The sequence below is a fragment of the Artemia franciscana genome, chromosome 8 (assembly GCF_032884065.1).
Source record: "Artemia franciscana chromosome 8, ASM3288406v1, whole genome shotgun sequence".
NCBI classification, from domain to species: domain Eukaryota; kingdom Metazoa; phylum Arthropoda; class Branchiopoda; order Anostraca; family Artemiidae; genus Artemia; species Artemia franciscana.
In genome coordinates, this window is record NC_088870.1 from 33,260,928 (window position 1) to 33,277,971 (window position 17,044).

Consider the following 17,044-nt stretch of genomic DNA (forward strand, 5'->3'; position numbering starts at 1 on the left):
GGCATGCACAAGCTTAACCTGCAGGAAAGAGAATAGACGAATAATCATTGCCGATTTTGAAGCCCTATTCTACAGGCCTATAGTCCTTGATGTCCATATTTGTCTTATATTCCAGGGGAGTCAAGTGATTAAATCATAGGGAGATATTTCCCCTTCATACCACTCTTTTGTGCAGACAAGGGAAAAATTTAGTTTTACTTTCAATTTTCAACAACAATATGTCCAGTGCATGTAAGGAAGTTTTAATAAACTTAGAAATATAATCTCTTTCCTGTTAGTTATTTCATTTATCAAACGTTACTCTAAGAGATTCCAAGATAGCTTATAGAATAAGAAGGAAAATTATGCAAATTACGAGTTAAGTACAAGCTACGGATTGATTTGGTCCAAAAGAGACTACAAGCGGCAGGATTTCGGCGACTGGAGCAAAAACGATCTAATTTTAAGAAAGAGTTTGGTGTATTGGCGCGTAAACAAGTCCTGATTGGGTAAAGAAGCAAGATTATTTCGAGCTGCGTACTAACTCGGTACAAAAACTAGCTAAGTCCTCACTCGGATCAAATACGGACTAAGTCTTGTCTTAAGTGTAAAACAAGTTCTGACTTGGTGTAAACCAACCTAAATCCAGGCAGCAGAATTTCAGCAATATGTGAGAATGATGTGAGTCCTGACCCAGATCAAAAGTGAGCTACACCTACACTGCAGGCAATAGTGTGGCAAAACAAACAAAACCCTAAAACGATGGAATGACAAGTTAAGCTCTGATTTTTCCAAATTTTTCTGACCTTGCCAAATTTTTAGCAAGGTAGCACTTTGTTTTTATTTGAATCAGACACATGCACGGATTTTCAAACTGTATGCTTGAACATGGTATGTTGGGTTGCAGCCCTCTATCTCAGACCCTAACTGACAACTTTGTAGAGAAAAGGTAGGCATGACGCGCCTTGTTTGAATCGGAATCACATGATAATTTTTAATGTGTATTAGTAGAAAACCAAATTATGCCAGTTGCCCTTCAACAGGCTACACCCCCCTAGTATCAACTTGTTGCCGGATTGGTGTACAAGTTACAATTCGGTTGAAAGGCAACCATAAAAAAAAGTCCAATCTATAGGATGGAAGACCGAAATGGCCCCATGATCCCTCAAACACAGTCCACCACCATTAATTTTTCAGCAGAATAGGAGTCAAGCAGCACCTTTTTCAGTAGGAATCATAAAAGGCTTTTTAATCTCTAATATTGGAGGCACAAAGTAGGTCTGATCTTCACACCAAAGTTTTGGTGTTAATTTGAAAACTTTGTCATAACAAACTTGGGCTAAACGAACAGAGGGTTGAATTCTTAGAGCCTTAACCCACTTTCAAGCCTCACTTACGTTCGGTGTAAAAGTAGCTGTGTCCACTTAAAATTTTCCTTACCGACGCTCGACAGCTTTGGTGACCCCTACCTCAACCTAGGCAATCACAAGGTACACCTGTGTTATGAATGGAGTAACCAGTTTCATCCTTACGAGTGGAGGCGTAAAAAGTTCAGACTTTTTATTTATTTAAGAGCAAAATTACTGTTTAAATTTGCTACCCATCAAAATAGGGGAGAGGGTTAACTCTGACAAAGCATGTGACAACAAAACTGAAAATCGAAAGCAAAAAGTCTGCAGGATTTGCACATAAATTTTCATCAGATTTGGTGATAGCCAAGCTTAGGGTGAAAAAATCACCTTGATTGAAATTAAAATTGTACAAAAATTGCTTTATTTCTCTGAAAATTAGAATTTGAGATTTTTTGTGAAAAACCTATGGTTCAGTGACGATATCTATTCTCAGAAAATTGCAAACTAGATGACAATATTGTTAAATTACAAAATTACATATTATCAAAAATCTCCGGCAAACAAACTTAATAACAACCCATACTTCAAAAGTTTATTAAGACCAAAAGTCAAGCCATGTTTATTATAAGTATATAAGTCTTTTAATGTGATGCCAGATGGCATTATTGTCATGGGAACAGTAATAACTAGTGATGGTTTTGTTTCAAAGAAATAGGAAACACTGTCAAGCTTTCTAGAGGATCAACAGTCTCAGAAAAGAATCTGATGTGTTAGAGTAAAATGGAACACATAAACGCCCCCCCCTTGGAAAATTACACCACACGTAAAATTGAGCTGCCACAGAGAAAGCACGAAGTAGGTACCTCAAAATGTCAATCAGATGTCTGAAGGGGTAACAAAAGGACCAGATATCAAACCAGTTTTAAGACAGAGTCTTGGGTACAAAATTATGACAATTTTAGGGTTTCGTGTTGCTCTTTACTTACATAATAAGAGCTTAGACCAGAATATTCCCAGAGATCAAGAGGGATTGAATATTAATTTCTGGGGGAGGGGGAAGGGCTGTTTGTATTTCCAATCACTTTCGATTTAAAGAGGGACTAGGACCCTCAATTTTAGACCACCCTTCCCATAAAAACCTTATATCTTAACAATGGAAAATCTGCATAGTTTACTGCCTTTGTCCTGGAAGCTGGAGGGGGGTTGTCAAGCCCAGGGACAGGGTTATTTGAACTTTGGACTATTTTGAACAAAATGGTAGACTCAAAATTTAGATTGAATTCGTTTAGAGGAAGGAAATGGTGTGGGTGGTCTCTTAAAATGGGCCACTATAACTTTGAATTTGCAATCGAATGAGCCATCTCCAACGTTTATGCGACCATCCCTTCCATATGAAGTGTCTCCAGGAAAAAACAAATAAATAACGACACACTGAACCATTATGGCTCTTTACTATAGGCAATGCTATAGCACTACCTCTGACTTAAACAGGTAACTAGAACATTCAATTTCCCTTCTAATAAACATCCGAAATTATTTAGAGGTAATACGGGAGAGGGGACGCCAAAACCCCACAGAAAGAGATAGTAAACATCTGAGCGCCATCTCCATTACAAAAAACAAACTGACACACTTGTCTTGGCTGAAGTAATTCAAAAGATGGTAGTTTATAAATTAATTTTTTTCAGAAAAGCAAGAACGTGAAAACATGTTTTTGTTCCCTCTTTTTAAGAAGCAGTTGCCTGCAAAAGGAAGAAAAGCTTTAGTTAGCAAATACTTTTGAAGGCATGAGGACTGGAAAAATGCATTTGGAGAAAAAATGAGGAACTTCTGAATATATAAGGTGGCAAATAAAATATGAGGAAATGCAATGAACCAACTGATGAAATTTGCATTGTTTGAGTGGGTGGGATTGAAATGCAACATTTCCAAAACAGGCCATACAGTGATGGTTGAATAACCAGGGCCAATCTGAATCACAGTTATTTGTTGATGCTTGGGAATTTTATTCAAACAATAGTTATAAATATTGTTAAGATCTTTGCAAAATCTGAAAGCCACAAAACTGTGAGTTCCTTCAGACATTAATTTTTCAATGGAGATTTGTAAGAGAAAAAGTGTCCCAATGGAATGCATCACAGTGACGAGGAAGAATCTATCCCTAGATTTTTTGGAAACAGAAAAGGTCTAGATGGGCTAGTGCCCAAAGGCCTCTATTTCAAAGAAGAATAAAGAAAAATCCAAAAGGGACGAAAGAAATCCTTAAATTCCTTGGCTAAATGTCCTCTTACAACAGGAAAAACTATATTCATTAAAGAATAAGCAGGGGATTTCGGGAGACCCTCTAAAACATCTGCATTTTCAGATATTCCATTTCAACTCCTTATTTTGGATTTTAGATCTATATATATATATAAAAAAAAAAGATTTTTAGCATCTGATGTCTCAGGAAAATGTTCCCGCAATGATATTGTTATGGTGGCTACTCGTCATTTGAAAAGATTTTGAAGAATGATTCAACTTAAATTTGTTTCCTTTTCTTGTAATTCAATACAAAAATACTAATTTTGTATATTTGCTCATATTACAACATATTCCCCATTTTTAGCATTAAGAAAAAGAATATAGCACTCATAATATCTAAAAAATATTCAGAAAAACATGTCATTTCATAATTCAAGATGCCCTATAATGAGAGGGTGTACTAAAGGTACGCAAATTCTAGATAAGTTTTTCTATGGGAGAGGGGCAGATAGGAGAAACTGCCTTTTTTAGATAAAATGTTTTCCTTACACTGATTTGGAGCCCCCCCCCCTTCCTTCTGTGTGCAAGTATATCTATAAGTAGCATAATCAGTGTCAAAAAGAGCGATTTAGAGTAGCTCTAGATAGGAAAGAGTCCCCCCCCTTGTATGTAGGTATACCGATAATAGACCTCAAACCATGTCAATCAGTCGAAATTCTGTTCATGAACAAAATAAAGGGGGGAATTCACATGTCAGGAGAATAGAAAAACAAGATTTGATAAATAAAAGCTTATATTATCACAAACATGAAAAAAACTATTTTCCACTATTTAGTGGTTTTTGGTGCTTTCAATCTCACCATAGAAGGAACAGCAGCAATATATGGCATTAGCGATATTAAGAGTATTCTTTCCTGGCTTGGTGCCTTTAGAAGCAGTCCCCAAAACCTTTAAAAACAGAACTGAATACTTAATCCAGAAGGATTAGTCCAGTACTTAATCCAGAAGGAATACTTAATGATGGTGATGCAATATGGCAACACCAGCTGATTTTTGCTCTGTGAATAATAGTGAATTGTGGCGGACATAGAACACTAACCAAAGAACAAAATTGGCAAATATACTAAACCAAAACTGTAGAACCAGAAAAAAGAACTTTTCCTGTGTAATATGGACCAGTGTTAGACTTCCAGAACTGCGGTTGTGAATAAAAGTGCTGCCACCTACGAGTACGAACTAATTACAGACTTTTCGAGAAAGAACCACAGATGGCATCGCAGTCATCTAAGCGGAAGAAAGACAGTCCGATTAAAGGCCAAGACAAATGCTCAGCGTGCGCGGTAGCATTAGACCCTAACTCATCTGCCCTTGAATGTGATTCTTGTGAAAATTGGCTGTGTATAAAGTGTTTGGAGATGCCCCTAGCTGAGTACAATCTTTTCACAAAGATGACAAGGAGAATTGGTTGCCAGTGGGTATGCCCAGTGTGCAAACTCAGGGCACCACAGTCGTCCAATCAAAGTAACATTGGTAACCAAGTAAAAACCCTCCTTTCAGAGTTTGAAGATCGAATCAAAAAAAAGTTTGATGATTCGTTCGACTTATTTAAGGACAGTATCACAAAAGAAATAAGCGAGGCAGTAAACCCACTCAGTGATCAGATCTCCAACATTGAAAGAGACATGGCATCTAAGTGTTCTGTTGCTGATGTCGATAGCAGAATTTCTAAACTAGTCGCGGAGGGAAGAGTTGGTACTGACCTAGAGGACCAAGTCCTAAAAGTGATGAGGCAGGATAGGGACAGACAACGCAGGAAACTGAACCTCATCGCTTACGGTGTCTCACCTACAGACGATGATACAAACTTTGTGATCCAGCACCTAGCCTCAGATTATAGTCTCCCCGGCGTCAAAATTCTGAACCTGAAAAGACTCGGTGCAAACAACCCACCCACCCAGCAAGTCCCAGACCGCCCTCCCCCGATTCTTTTTAGTGTTACAGACATTGCCACCAAGGTAAAGATCTTGAAAAAATCCGTCGAGCTGAAAGCAGACATACAGTTCCACAGCGATGAGTCCCGAGAGGACAGAGCTAAACGTAAGAGCGCTACAGAGGAACTTAAAAGACGGATTGCAAACGGTGAGACTGACCTCGGAGTACGGAACGGCAAAGTCGTTTCAAAAAACGGTCAGCGAGCTCCACCCCCAGCATTGGGGGCGATGGAGCACTAGATGCACAGCCAGACGAAAGACATGTAAATAGTAGTTTAGTGTCATTTAACAGTGTATTATATAGTAGTTCCATATCAGCTCAAGAACATTCATCGGAATGCAGTTTTGAAACTGCCAAATCTGACACTAGCTGCGTTCTTTCTGTTGAATCGGAATACAACTCGCCAGATTCTTATTCAACTGACGCAGCATCTAGCGAAGCAGACGAAAGTCCGTCATCCAACGATGACGTGCTAGTTCCAGCGGGCTCAGGAAGAAGAAGAAGCAGACAGAAACAAGTGATGAAAGTGTTGTCAACAAACATTGACTCCTTGCCAAACAAGCTGAATGAGCTAAAAGTGTTGCTGGCTCACGAAGATATAGACGTTGTGTGCTTAAGTGAAATTTGCCCAAAAAACTCTCAAAATAGACTGGAGGATAGCCATATTCAGATACCAGGATACACAGTCATTTCGAATCTGGACAGACCCAATGTGAGGAGAGGAGTTGCCATATACATCAAGTCAGCCTTGAAGGTAAATAACATTGACCTTTTCACAAGTGCCAATTATTTTTGGGTAGAGTCTATCCTGGTTGAATTGACAGTAGGGTCTGAAAAGTTTAGAATTGGCGTGATTTACCGTAGCCCTTCCTCCCCCAACTCCGAAGAATCATTTCAGTATGTGGCAAATATTATAAATGAAATGACAATATGTAACCCCAAAAATGTCATCATCGCAGGAGACTTTAACATGCCGGACACCAGGTGGGTCGATGGTTTAGGCTTTACTCTTCAAAACAACTATACCAATCCAACTCTTGAAGCCTTTGCTGATAACCTGCTGGTCCAGACAGTTGAGTTCCCTACCAGACATAGAGATCATCAAACTCCATCTCTCCTTGATCTCGTTCTGTCAAACAACCCCGAAAAAATTATGTCAACAGCAAACTTACCCCCCCCCTTGGAGCAAGCGACCATCTTTGTATCATGAGTGCAATAATCTTGAATCAGATACCAACCAACAAAATCAAACGAACGTTTGTTGATTACAAGAAAATACGCCAGGACCTACAAGAGATTGAATGGGAAAACTCCTTGCAACAAGACACTGAAGCATCCTGGGAGCTTTTCAAGGACATACTACTGAGTCTTGAGTTGAAGCATACGAAAACTTACTTCTCAGAACGTCCCAGAACCCTTCCGTATATGTCACCACAGCTAAAAAAAAGTCATTAATAAGAAAAAGAAAGCTTGGAAAAAGTATAAAAATTGTGAGAGTGCAGCCCATCTAGAGCAGTACAAAAAGGCCAGGAACAAACTGAGAAATGCAACCAGAAAAGCAACCATAAGATATGAGGAGTCGATAGCACTAGAGGCAAAAACCAATCCAAAAAAGTTTTGGAGATATGTCACTTCAAACAACCCAAGCCGCAGGTCGATCCATCATTTTACCTCCAGCGATGGAACCAAAATAACCGACCCATTGGTAATGGCAGATACCCTCAATCAATGCTTCTCGTCAAATTTCTCTAAAGACCCTGGATGCCCCCCACCGGATATGCCAACCACCCACATCAAACACCCTATGCCACCGATCCAGTTCACAGCTTGTGATACTTACAAGCGCCTAAAAACTTTGGACCCATCCAAGGCAAAGGGACCCGATGGCATCCATCCTAGGTTGCTGAAGGAGACCGCAGCTGAAATAGCGGAACCCCTGACAAGAATATTCCAGATGTCAATAGCTTCCAAAACTATTCCCTCTGACTGGAAAACAGCAAATGTCATGCCAGTTTTCAAAAAAGGACAGAAAGATAAACCACAGAATTACAGACCCATCAGCCTGACTTCTGTCCCATCAAAAGTCATGGAAGGCGTCTTAAATGATGCAATCGTTGCACATCTGGAAACTAACAGCCTGTTATACGATGGACAACATGGTTTCAGGAAGGGTCGCTCTGTGGAGACAAACCTAATTCAATCATATGACATAATCACCAAGATGATTGAGGAAGGCCTTCCAGTTGACGTACTCTTGCTGGACCAAGCCAAAGCTTTCGAGAAGGTAGTACACTCGTACCTGGAAAGGAAACTAGAGTTCTATCAACTCCACCAAGATGTAAGGGAATGGATTATCCAGTTTCTCAAGGATAGAATACAGAGGGTGATGATGTATGATGAGGAGGGGAATCAAATCATGTCAAACCCAACTCCAGTGCTCAGCGGAGTTCCGCAAGGAACTAAACTGGGACCTACCCTCTTCAACATGTTCATCAATGACTCAGCCCAGTCAGTGCAAAATGACCTTAAACTGTTTGCAGACGACTCGAAATTGTTTGGCCCAGTCGCAAACAACCAACAGTGCGCAGCTCTGCAGGCAGATCTGCACACCCTCAACAACTGGTCCTCTTCCTGGTCCCTCGAGTTTAATGCTGAAAAGTGCAAAGTCCTACATCTTGGCCCTAAGAACCCAGGAATGACATATACAATGACAGATCGTACTGGGAAGCTCATAACTTTGGAAACTGTCACCGAAGAAAGAGACCTTGGGGTCATTGTTGATGACAAAATGAAATTCCATAGTCACAGCAAATACCTAGCTGCAAAAGGCAACAGGTCCCTTGGTCTCATCAGACGTAATATCACCAGTAGATCTCCCAGGACAATCAGGAAGCTATATACAGGACTGGTCAGACCGCAACTTGAGTACGGAGTCTCTCTTGCCGTTCCCCACTATGTCGTGGACAAGAAGATCCTTGAGAGCGTTCAGCGGAGGGCTACAAAACTACCAACCAAATGTAAGAACCTCTCGTACCCTGAACGCCTCAAGAAACTCAAGCTCCCAACCCTGACGTACAGGAGGAAACGCGGAGATGCAATCCTGACCCACAAGCTGCTGGAGAATGGTGTCACACCAGGGCTTTTTAATAAGTTGCTCTCTAGCCACACCCGGGGCCACACCAAGAAGCTCCAGCAACAAAGAAGCTCACGGAGAGAACGTTCCAACTTCTTCTCAACTCGTGCTGTTCCACTGTGGAATTCCCTTAGTGAAGAAACAGTTCAGTCCAAAACTGTTGACAACTTCAAAAAAGCAATTGACCGAGACTGGGCAGCGATGGAGTGGAAACTACACTGGGAGGCCAGTGGATCTACTCAACGGAACTAGACAACGCACTTCCACCTCCATCACTCAACCGGCGAATCTACAGGATGTTCACCCAACCTTATTCGCCGGCCAGTGCGATTTAAGGTAAATTTAAGGTAAAAACCAAACGTTGCTTCACAAAGTTTTTTTTTCTTTTTTGTTTCTCTGTGGTAGTTTGAAGCATTTGATTTAAATAATTGTCAGGCATCCCTCTCAAACACAAGTAGTTAGATTTAAATGGATAAATATTGTCATGCATCACATGAATTTTCATATAAGTACAAAATTATGCATGTCAAGGTGGGCCTTCCTGTCCACCTTCCTTAAACCTGCTTCAGTATTCAAGTATAACCAAACATGCATGAGAAACGGACTGAAAAAAATTATTAATACGATCACCAGAGTTATGGGAGCAATGCAGAGATAAAAAGCTGTATATTTCTATAAAAGACCCTTGGAGCAAATAGTGTACATATTTACCTTTAGTCTTTACATACCACAAATTATTTTTCTAAGATCATAAAAGATTCGGGCCCTAAACTGGGAAGAGGACGTGGAGACAGAAGCATTAAGATGATTTTTTTTGTCTTCTGTTTAGTAAAGAAAACTATCTTTCCTCAGTGCACCAACAAATTTAGGGTAATCCCTGGCAAGTATGACAAAATGTCACACAAAGAAGCTGCAAGTCTTCTGTTGCCATCAACGTGAGCACTGGCACTTCTTCTCTGTATGTACCATCCCTCACTGGAGCAGTCTCTCCAAAGCCGCCATCCAGTAAATGGATTCAACAAAGGAGTTGATCATGGGTGGGCCAACTCAGAGTGCAGGCTAACCTGTGATGCCAAACCATAATATGTCACACAACCAGCAAGATGTTTCATAGGAGGCTCATCACCATCTTATCTCACTGGACATGCAATTTAAGGTAATACCTTTATAGAGTTCTGCTCTAATATTTTTTTAGCTGAGCTATTTTTTTCTGGTGTCCTTGTTGCAGTTTGATTTGTTTTAGTATGAGTAAGACAAAAGAAAACAAGGGTTTTTGTGAACTTATTGCAAAACATAATGAAGCCTATGAAGTGAAATACTCAAAGAAGGACTTAGACAGCCAGAAGCTAACCCAAAAAGACCCAGTGAGATACAAAATCTACCATAATGACAAAGTTATTACATCCAGCAATGTCTAGAGGGTACCAACATCAACTTCAGAAATTGTCTTCCAATGTGGATCTTTCAAACTTCAATGTTGAATGAAAAATTTGACTTTAAGATTATTTTTTAAAGACAATCTTGTTATTTTTTGTACTTGAAATGATTCTCCATGTTACAATCTGTTTGTATAAAATTAAACTTGTGTTGTATGCTTTGCTATGCATTTATTTTTTTTTTTTTTTAGCCACCAACTCCGAGGTTCACTTTGCCTAGGACCAAAGTACGTCAACTGTAGTGCACCTTTGTCCTAAATACAATTTTTTTTTTTTCAAAATCATATTTAAAAAAATATATTTATGCCTAAACACAGTTCTAGAAAAATACATGTAGTAAAATAGTTAAAGTTTGGGTAAATTTGCAGTTTACAACATATTCAGCAAGTATGAAAGTGAGTATATCAATTGATACATTTTTAATGCTCCTTCACAATTCAATTATTGATTCAGGGGCAAATTTGCGTCTTGAGCCCTTAAAGGAGGTTTAAAGGTATCATATTTTTGTAAACACACAAAAAGTTGTCAACACTAGAAAAAGTTTTGAAGAAAGGTTGATAACACGCCATTACTTTATAAATAAATTATACAAAAGTAATATACTCAAAAGGTACCTATTTATAACAATAAAACTCCACATTCAATAAGCAATGCTAGTTTTCATGAGGTTTGTATTTAGGGTCAGTTTCTCTGCAACATACTTGGCTGTCAAATAACAATAGTACAGAATTTGTTGGAAATTGCCTAAATGAACTGTCACAGAGTTTACTTTTATCCCTAGCTATGACAAAGACAAAGCTTTGTTTTTCATTGCAGAAAATGCTTTTACTTCAAATCAAGTGCTGGATTACCTGGATATTTCTAATAATTTATTTGCTGAAATACCAAAAAAAGACACTGAGTTATACAGGACCATTAGTTTAAACAGTTTGACCCTTATCTTAATCAGTGGTTTTGTTGAGGGGGGACAGTTGTCCTCCCCCCAATATCTTGGAAAAAACTATGATTTGTTAAGTGGCTTTAAAATTGTTGCTTGTTTTAAGTGTCAAATTTGCTCTTCATTTTGAGTAGATATTGTTTTTAAATTAATTCATGCTCATTTTTAATATAAGGAAAATGAGAATTCAGGTCAATTTTTCCCCTGATATTTAAGGTGCTCTTACTTCCTAAACCTATCAGTTCAAGATTACTCTTGTTTTAAAACTTTGAAAAGTGGAAATGAATACACCCTCAACATCTGTAAATAGGACAGAAATTAAATCATTGAAGGTTAACAAGGTAGATATACAGTGAATAAAATTTCCTGAATGAAAAACAAGATAAGACTTAGCGCTTTTTATAATGATGTTAATACTATAAATAGATAGATGAAATCAGTTTTAATTTTGTAATGGCATTTGTTAAAGGGGGTTTACTCCAGGAGTCCTTTAATTGCTTTAATTTTTATTTCTAGTATTTAACTAAAATCCTGATTCTCTTATTTGCCATTGAGATGCCTAATAAGTGCTGATAATAATAGCTAGTATAAGATCCAAATTCTAGTTTTGTAAGCTCCAAATTATGTAATTTCTAATTCAAAGGCCTAACAAGTGATGAGAACATCCTATTCCTTATGTTTTGGATTCACATAGTAATCCATAAATTTAGAACTGCCTCTATGTATAATACCATGCTGACTTATTGCTATTTTTGTTTTTCTAAATGTATTGACGCAGAGCTTAGATTTTTAGCTATTCATTGACACATAACTTTTCTTCTTGATTCCTATTTAGTAACAAGATGTGAGGGTTCAAGCTTTACATAATTTTCCTCAATTGGATACTGTTTTTTTTTTTACCCTACCCCCTTCCCAAGATAGCAAAAAGTAACTAAACCAGAATTTTAGCATTTGCTGTAGATAAACACATCCTTATATAGGCTACAAACATCATGAAAAAGTTTCAGTAAATGATCACAGTTCATATAATAGACTTACCAATAAAGTGAACATGCCACCCAATGCCTTTTTTTATGCTGTCTATGAATATAATATAATTCTTTTTATTGCAGATTTGAATTTAAGCAATAATTGACCTAACCCAACCTAACCATAAATAATTTTGGCACTGAGAAAATGTAGGATTATTTTATCAAAAAACAACCAAAAAAAGCACTGAGAAAACAGATAATTATTTTGTCAAAAACAGCCAATAGGCTAACTCATACTTTAATTGAAAATTGTAATTTTAAAAAGCACAAAAAGTGCTTAAATTTCAATTTACAATAGAAATGATTATTATATTCATAAAGAGCATAAAAAAGGCCATTCAGTGGTATGTTCACTTTATTGGTAAGTCAATTATATGAACTGTGATACATTTACCAAAGTTTCACATTATCATTGCTTATTGAATGTTGTGAACAATTTATTTATAAAGTAATGTTGTATTTCCAAAAACTTTACTAGTGTTGATGACATTTTTTGTGGTCACAAAAATGAGATAGGCTAAATTTAGGACCACATTAAAGGCTCAAAATGGAATTTACCTAAGAATAAATTGTTGAATTGTGAAAGAGCATAAAAAGGCACCAATTGACATATTCAATTCCATACTAGCTAAATTATGTTGTAAACAGAAAATTTACTAAATTTGGTATTAAATATTTGGGTAAAATTCTAGTTGAGTGACTTCATGCTATCTCAGAAATGGGTTAGGTTAGGAATATGAAACTTTCAGGGATGGGTCTACAGGCTAAAGTATAGGTAAAATTATAGTAAACCATGTAACTGGCTTTTGCATAGTGAATATACCACTTGAGGCCTTGTTATGCTATTTACAAAAATAATAATCACTTCTACCTCAAATTTTAATTTAAGCACTTTTAGAGCTCTTAAAAATGACCTAAATATGGGGTATGAAAAAAGCTGAAAACTTTTGTCTCAAACCTAAAACATTGATCTCAAACTTACTGTTTCATTATAAATCCATTTTGTTTAATGTTATATAATCCACAAGCACTGATTTTCCAATATTAAATTGGACAAATTAATTTTACCAATGTTATGGTGTTTACTTCTTTCCACTGAGAAAATGTAGTATTATTTAGTCAAAAACAGTGCAGAGAAAACATAGTATTATTTTGTCAGAAACAACTGATAACCTGTACTTTAATTGAAAATATGTCATTTTTAAGAGCTTAAAAAGTGCTTAAATTTGAATTTGTGGTAGAAGCAATTATTATATTCACAAAGAACATAAAAAAGCATCAAGTGGTATGTTTGCTTAGTTGATAAGTTAGTTATATGAACTGTCATATTTTTTTTAAATTCATCATTTTCAAGAGCTAAAAAAGTACTTATATATCAATATAAGGTAGAAGCAATTATTATATTCATAAAGAGCATAAAAAAGGCATTGAGTGGTATATTCACTTTGTATGGTTTGCCAGTTATATGGTTTTCTATAAATTTACCAAAGTATATCCCAGGAGGGTATTTTAAAGTACCCACCTCCACTCCTTCACCCTCTAGAGAGCCCTGAAACTTGCCTACATGACAGGTCTATACCTATTTAAATTTTGACAAAACAACATTTTACCTTAATTTTCAGTCACCAGTTGCTTTTTCTCTGCCTTAAATTCTGAAAATGCAATTCCTGTTATTTGAGTAGAATTCTCAGCCATATCACTGTTTTTTGTTTTTGTTTTAATTTAGGAAATGTATTTGCATATCTTTAAAACTTTATAAAATGGAATTGAGCAAAGTTGAAAACAATTTTGTTGTACTTCAATTAAGCAGAAGATCTATTTTGCAAGATTTTGCTTTTATAACACACATATTTTGAATGTCATCAAAGGTCAGGGCCCTCTAGAGAAAGGAGTGGAGGTAGGCACTTCAAAATACCTTCCCAGGACATAGGCTATTTTAGACTGTAGCCCCATCCCCAAAAGTTTCATTTTCCCAACCTAACCCCTTTCTGAGATAGCAAGAAGTCAATTAACTAGAATTTCACCAGTATTTGTAATAACCTTTTATTTTTACAAGGTTCACACATAAGAAAATGAAGGAGAAAATAGGTCCTGGGTACACCACTCTCCTCCACCATTAGGGTTACATCCAAGCTCATTGAAGGAAGCTGTGGGACACATCTGCAGGGTATCTATTAGTTTAGTCAAACCTATTAGGCCATACTTGCTTACATTCAGCAAGAGCAGCAAAGAGAAGTCCTTTGATGACCATTTAGATAGCCTACCAAATTTACAAAAAACAAAAATCTACCAATTAGCCTACTTTCATACAGAGAGCCTTAATACAACCAAAACCAAAATAGACAAACCTGCATTATGTTGAAACTCATTTTCAGTTTTAAATAAATTCAAAATATTTTTGACAGTTGTTGCTGATAGTGAAACTGAATGGAATTAATCAGCTGGAATTTTTTTTTAGCAATTTGCAGGTGGCGAAATTCATTTATAAGAAAAACACAGATGGCATTTGAAAAAGCGACCCCCGTGTTCTTTTACTTGTCCGATTACTTATCTGAAAGCGTTTTATGAGACGCACATGACGTCAGAGGTTAAATCGAACGCTCGGGTTTACTTGTCCGCGGGCTTGCACTTTCTAACCCGCAAAAAAAAAAGATTATTAAGGATAAGTGACGTCAATGTTACATATTTTTTTAAATGGATAAAAATATGAAACCGTTAAGTCTAGAGAAAAGACAAGGAAACTATAAATAGTGGAAATAATCTTAGCTTTTCAGTTATCTGTAAGTAATCTTATGCATATTCCTTAGGATCAAAAGGGTTTTTGGTGTTCTAGGCCTGTCTTGCATAGGCTAAGCTTCAGAAGAAAAGTTTTTTGGTAATTAAAAAGGTTGTGTCTTAGGAAGGTAGCTATCACATTGGTGAGTTAGTCAAATATTACTATATCAAACAGGGCTAGTTTCTAAATCACCCTATAATTTTTAGTTGAAAAAATTTATAATGATTAGGCCAATACCTATAGCCTTTTATATAGTCTCTATTTGTTGAGATTGCTATTTAAACTGGATTTTTAAGGTAAAATAGGGGTAAAATTTTAATTTAACTACTTTTGGCAATCTTTGGAAAGAGGTTAGGCTAGGAAAATGAAACTTTCAGGAATGTGTCTACAGGCTAAAGTATGTCCCAGGAAGGTAGGCCTATTTTGAAGTACCTACTTCTACTTCTTTTCCCTCTAGAGGGTCCTGAAATTTTTGGGTGCCTTATTTTTTGGTTATCAGTTTCTTTTTCTCTGGCCTTAGTTCTGAAAAGACAATTCCTGTTGGTTGAGCAGAACTTTAAGCCATAACTCTGGTTTTTTCTAATTTTAGAAATAATCTTTTATGCCACCTCATTATAGGTTAAATATATGGCTTAGGCCTATGTTATTTATTCTCTATGAATTTTTGTTTTATTTGATTTCATTGATGTCAGTTGCTTTCTGTTAAAAATACATTTATTTTTTTACATCAAGCTTCTTCTTTTGTGAAAAAAATTGAACTGTTTTTCTTTTTACATGTTGTATAAAATGTAAAGGAATACCTGGCCCTTCATTTCATAGATTCAACTAAAAGTCTTTGAGGCATCTTATATCAAAATACATCTGACACATTTTAATGTTTTTTTTTTGTTTTTTTTTAGATGACATAGGACACCATTAAAGTTTTGCATTTGCTTTGCTAAAAATTGTCTTAAAAAGTGCTAAGTTTAGAGAGTTATGTTAATATTCTTCTTGCTGATCAGTATAATTGTTTTTAATATTCCTTCTGTTTAAAGCATTTTAGAGAGATTCTGGGCCAACCATGGGTATATTGTTGTCACAAATGGGCTGGTGGAAAACAAATAGAACATATAATTTCTCTTTTTTTACTATTTCAAGACTAGAATATCACAAAACTAAGCATTCATATTGTTGATTGTATCTTTAGTAAATGCAATCCCTGATGGAGTTTTGTTGATACCTGTCTCAAAATTTATTTGTCTAAATAAAATACATATTGTTTATGGGACAGCAGTGAAAAATGGGAGTAACTATGACTTGAGTTGGTTTTTTTTTCAATATTTTCTTTTTCCAAATAATTTTTGTTCTCTGGTGACATTTGTGTTCCTTCCTAAGTGGCTGGCACTCTAGGTTGAGAATCCTTTATCCAAAGGACAAAGGTTTAATTCCTGGCATTAGCAGTTTATTTGGTTTGGGACAAAGATCAGTGATGTGACTCTGTAAGTTCAGCCAGAATTGGCCCAAACTTAACAGGCTACCTAGAGAAATCTGGGGTCAGTAAGCAGGAAGGGCAAGCAAAATTATAGGATGACTGGCTCCTAGCTTCCTATTGCACTTCCTGGCTAAAGGACTTCTGACTTAGCCATAGAAGCTTTCTTTTAAACCCATTAAATATAAGTACAAAGGAAGAAATGTCAGTAAGGTGGTCCTTCCTTTTCAATGAATTGTTAATGTACAGACAAGAGTCTATGTTTCCTAGCTTCAATAAATTTATATGCAATTTTGAGATCAGGGTTACAAAGTAGGTAAAAACTTGCAAATGGAACTGTGGTATGACTAATTAGTTTGTAAGAAATGTATATCAATTTAAAGATTTAAAAAATAATGTAGAAAACAAACAAGACAAATAAATAAAAGTATCCCTTTACAACCATTTAATGAGGTGTAACAAATGTAGATCATTGCTAAAATTGAAATGAACAAAGCTTCAATTATGAATCTGTTTTCTTTAAACAGACTGAAGGGGCAAACCTCCAAGCTATGACAAATTCAATCTCACTTTTGGTCTCTTTCCTTTTCAATGGGAACTTTCTTTGGATTTTTTCAACCAAGTAAAAACAGTAGGGACAGGATCAGGTATAAGTGACCTCCCACTTAGCCTACATACCCAGGGGAAAATCATGCA

The 17,044-nt window shown here is 36.5% G+C and overlaps 1 protein-coding gene across 1 annotated transcript in view; it reads right to left on the reverse strand.

Moving 5' to 3' along the window:
- LOC136030320 (terminal nucleotidyltransferase 5C-like) overlaps nt 1-14,570 on the reverse strand; it is a 73,072-nt gene extending 58,502 nt beyond the window's left edge. Inside the window, exon 1 of the mRNA XM_065709215.1 lies at nt 14,453-14,570. Within this exon, the coding sequence (XP_065565287.1) occupies nt 14,453-14,473 (21 nt within the window). The 5' untranslated portion in view covers nt 14,474-14,570. The remainder of the gene's footprint in view (nt 1-14,452) is intronic.
- Nucleotides 14,571-17,044: the final 2,474 nt, after the last annotated feature.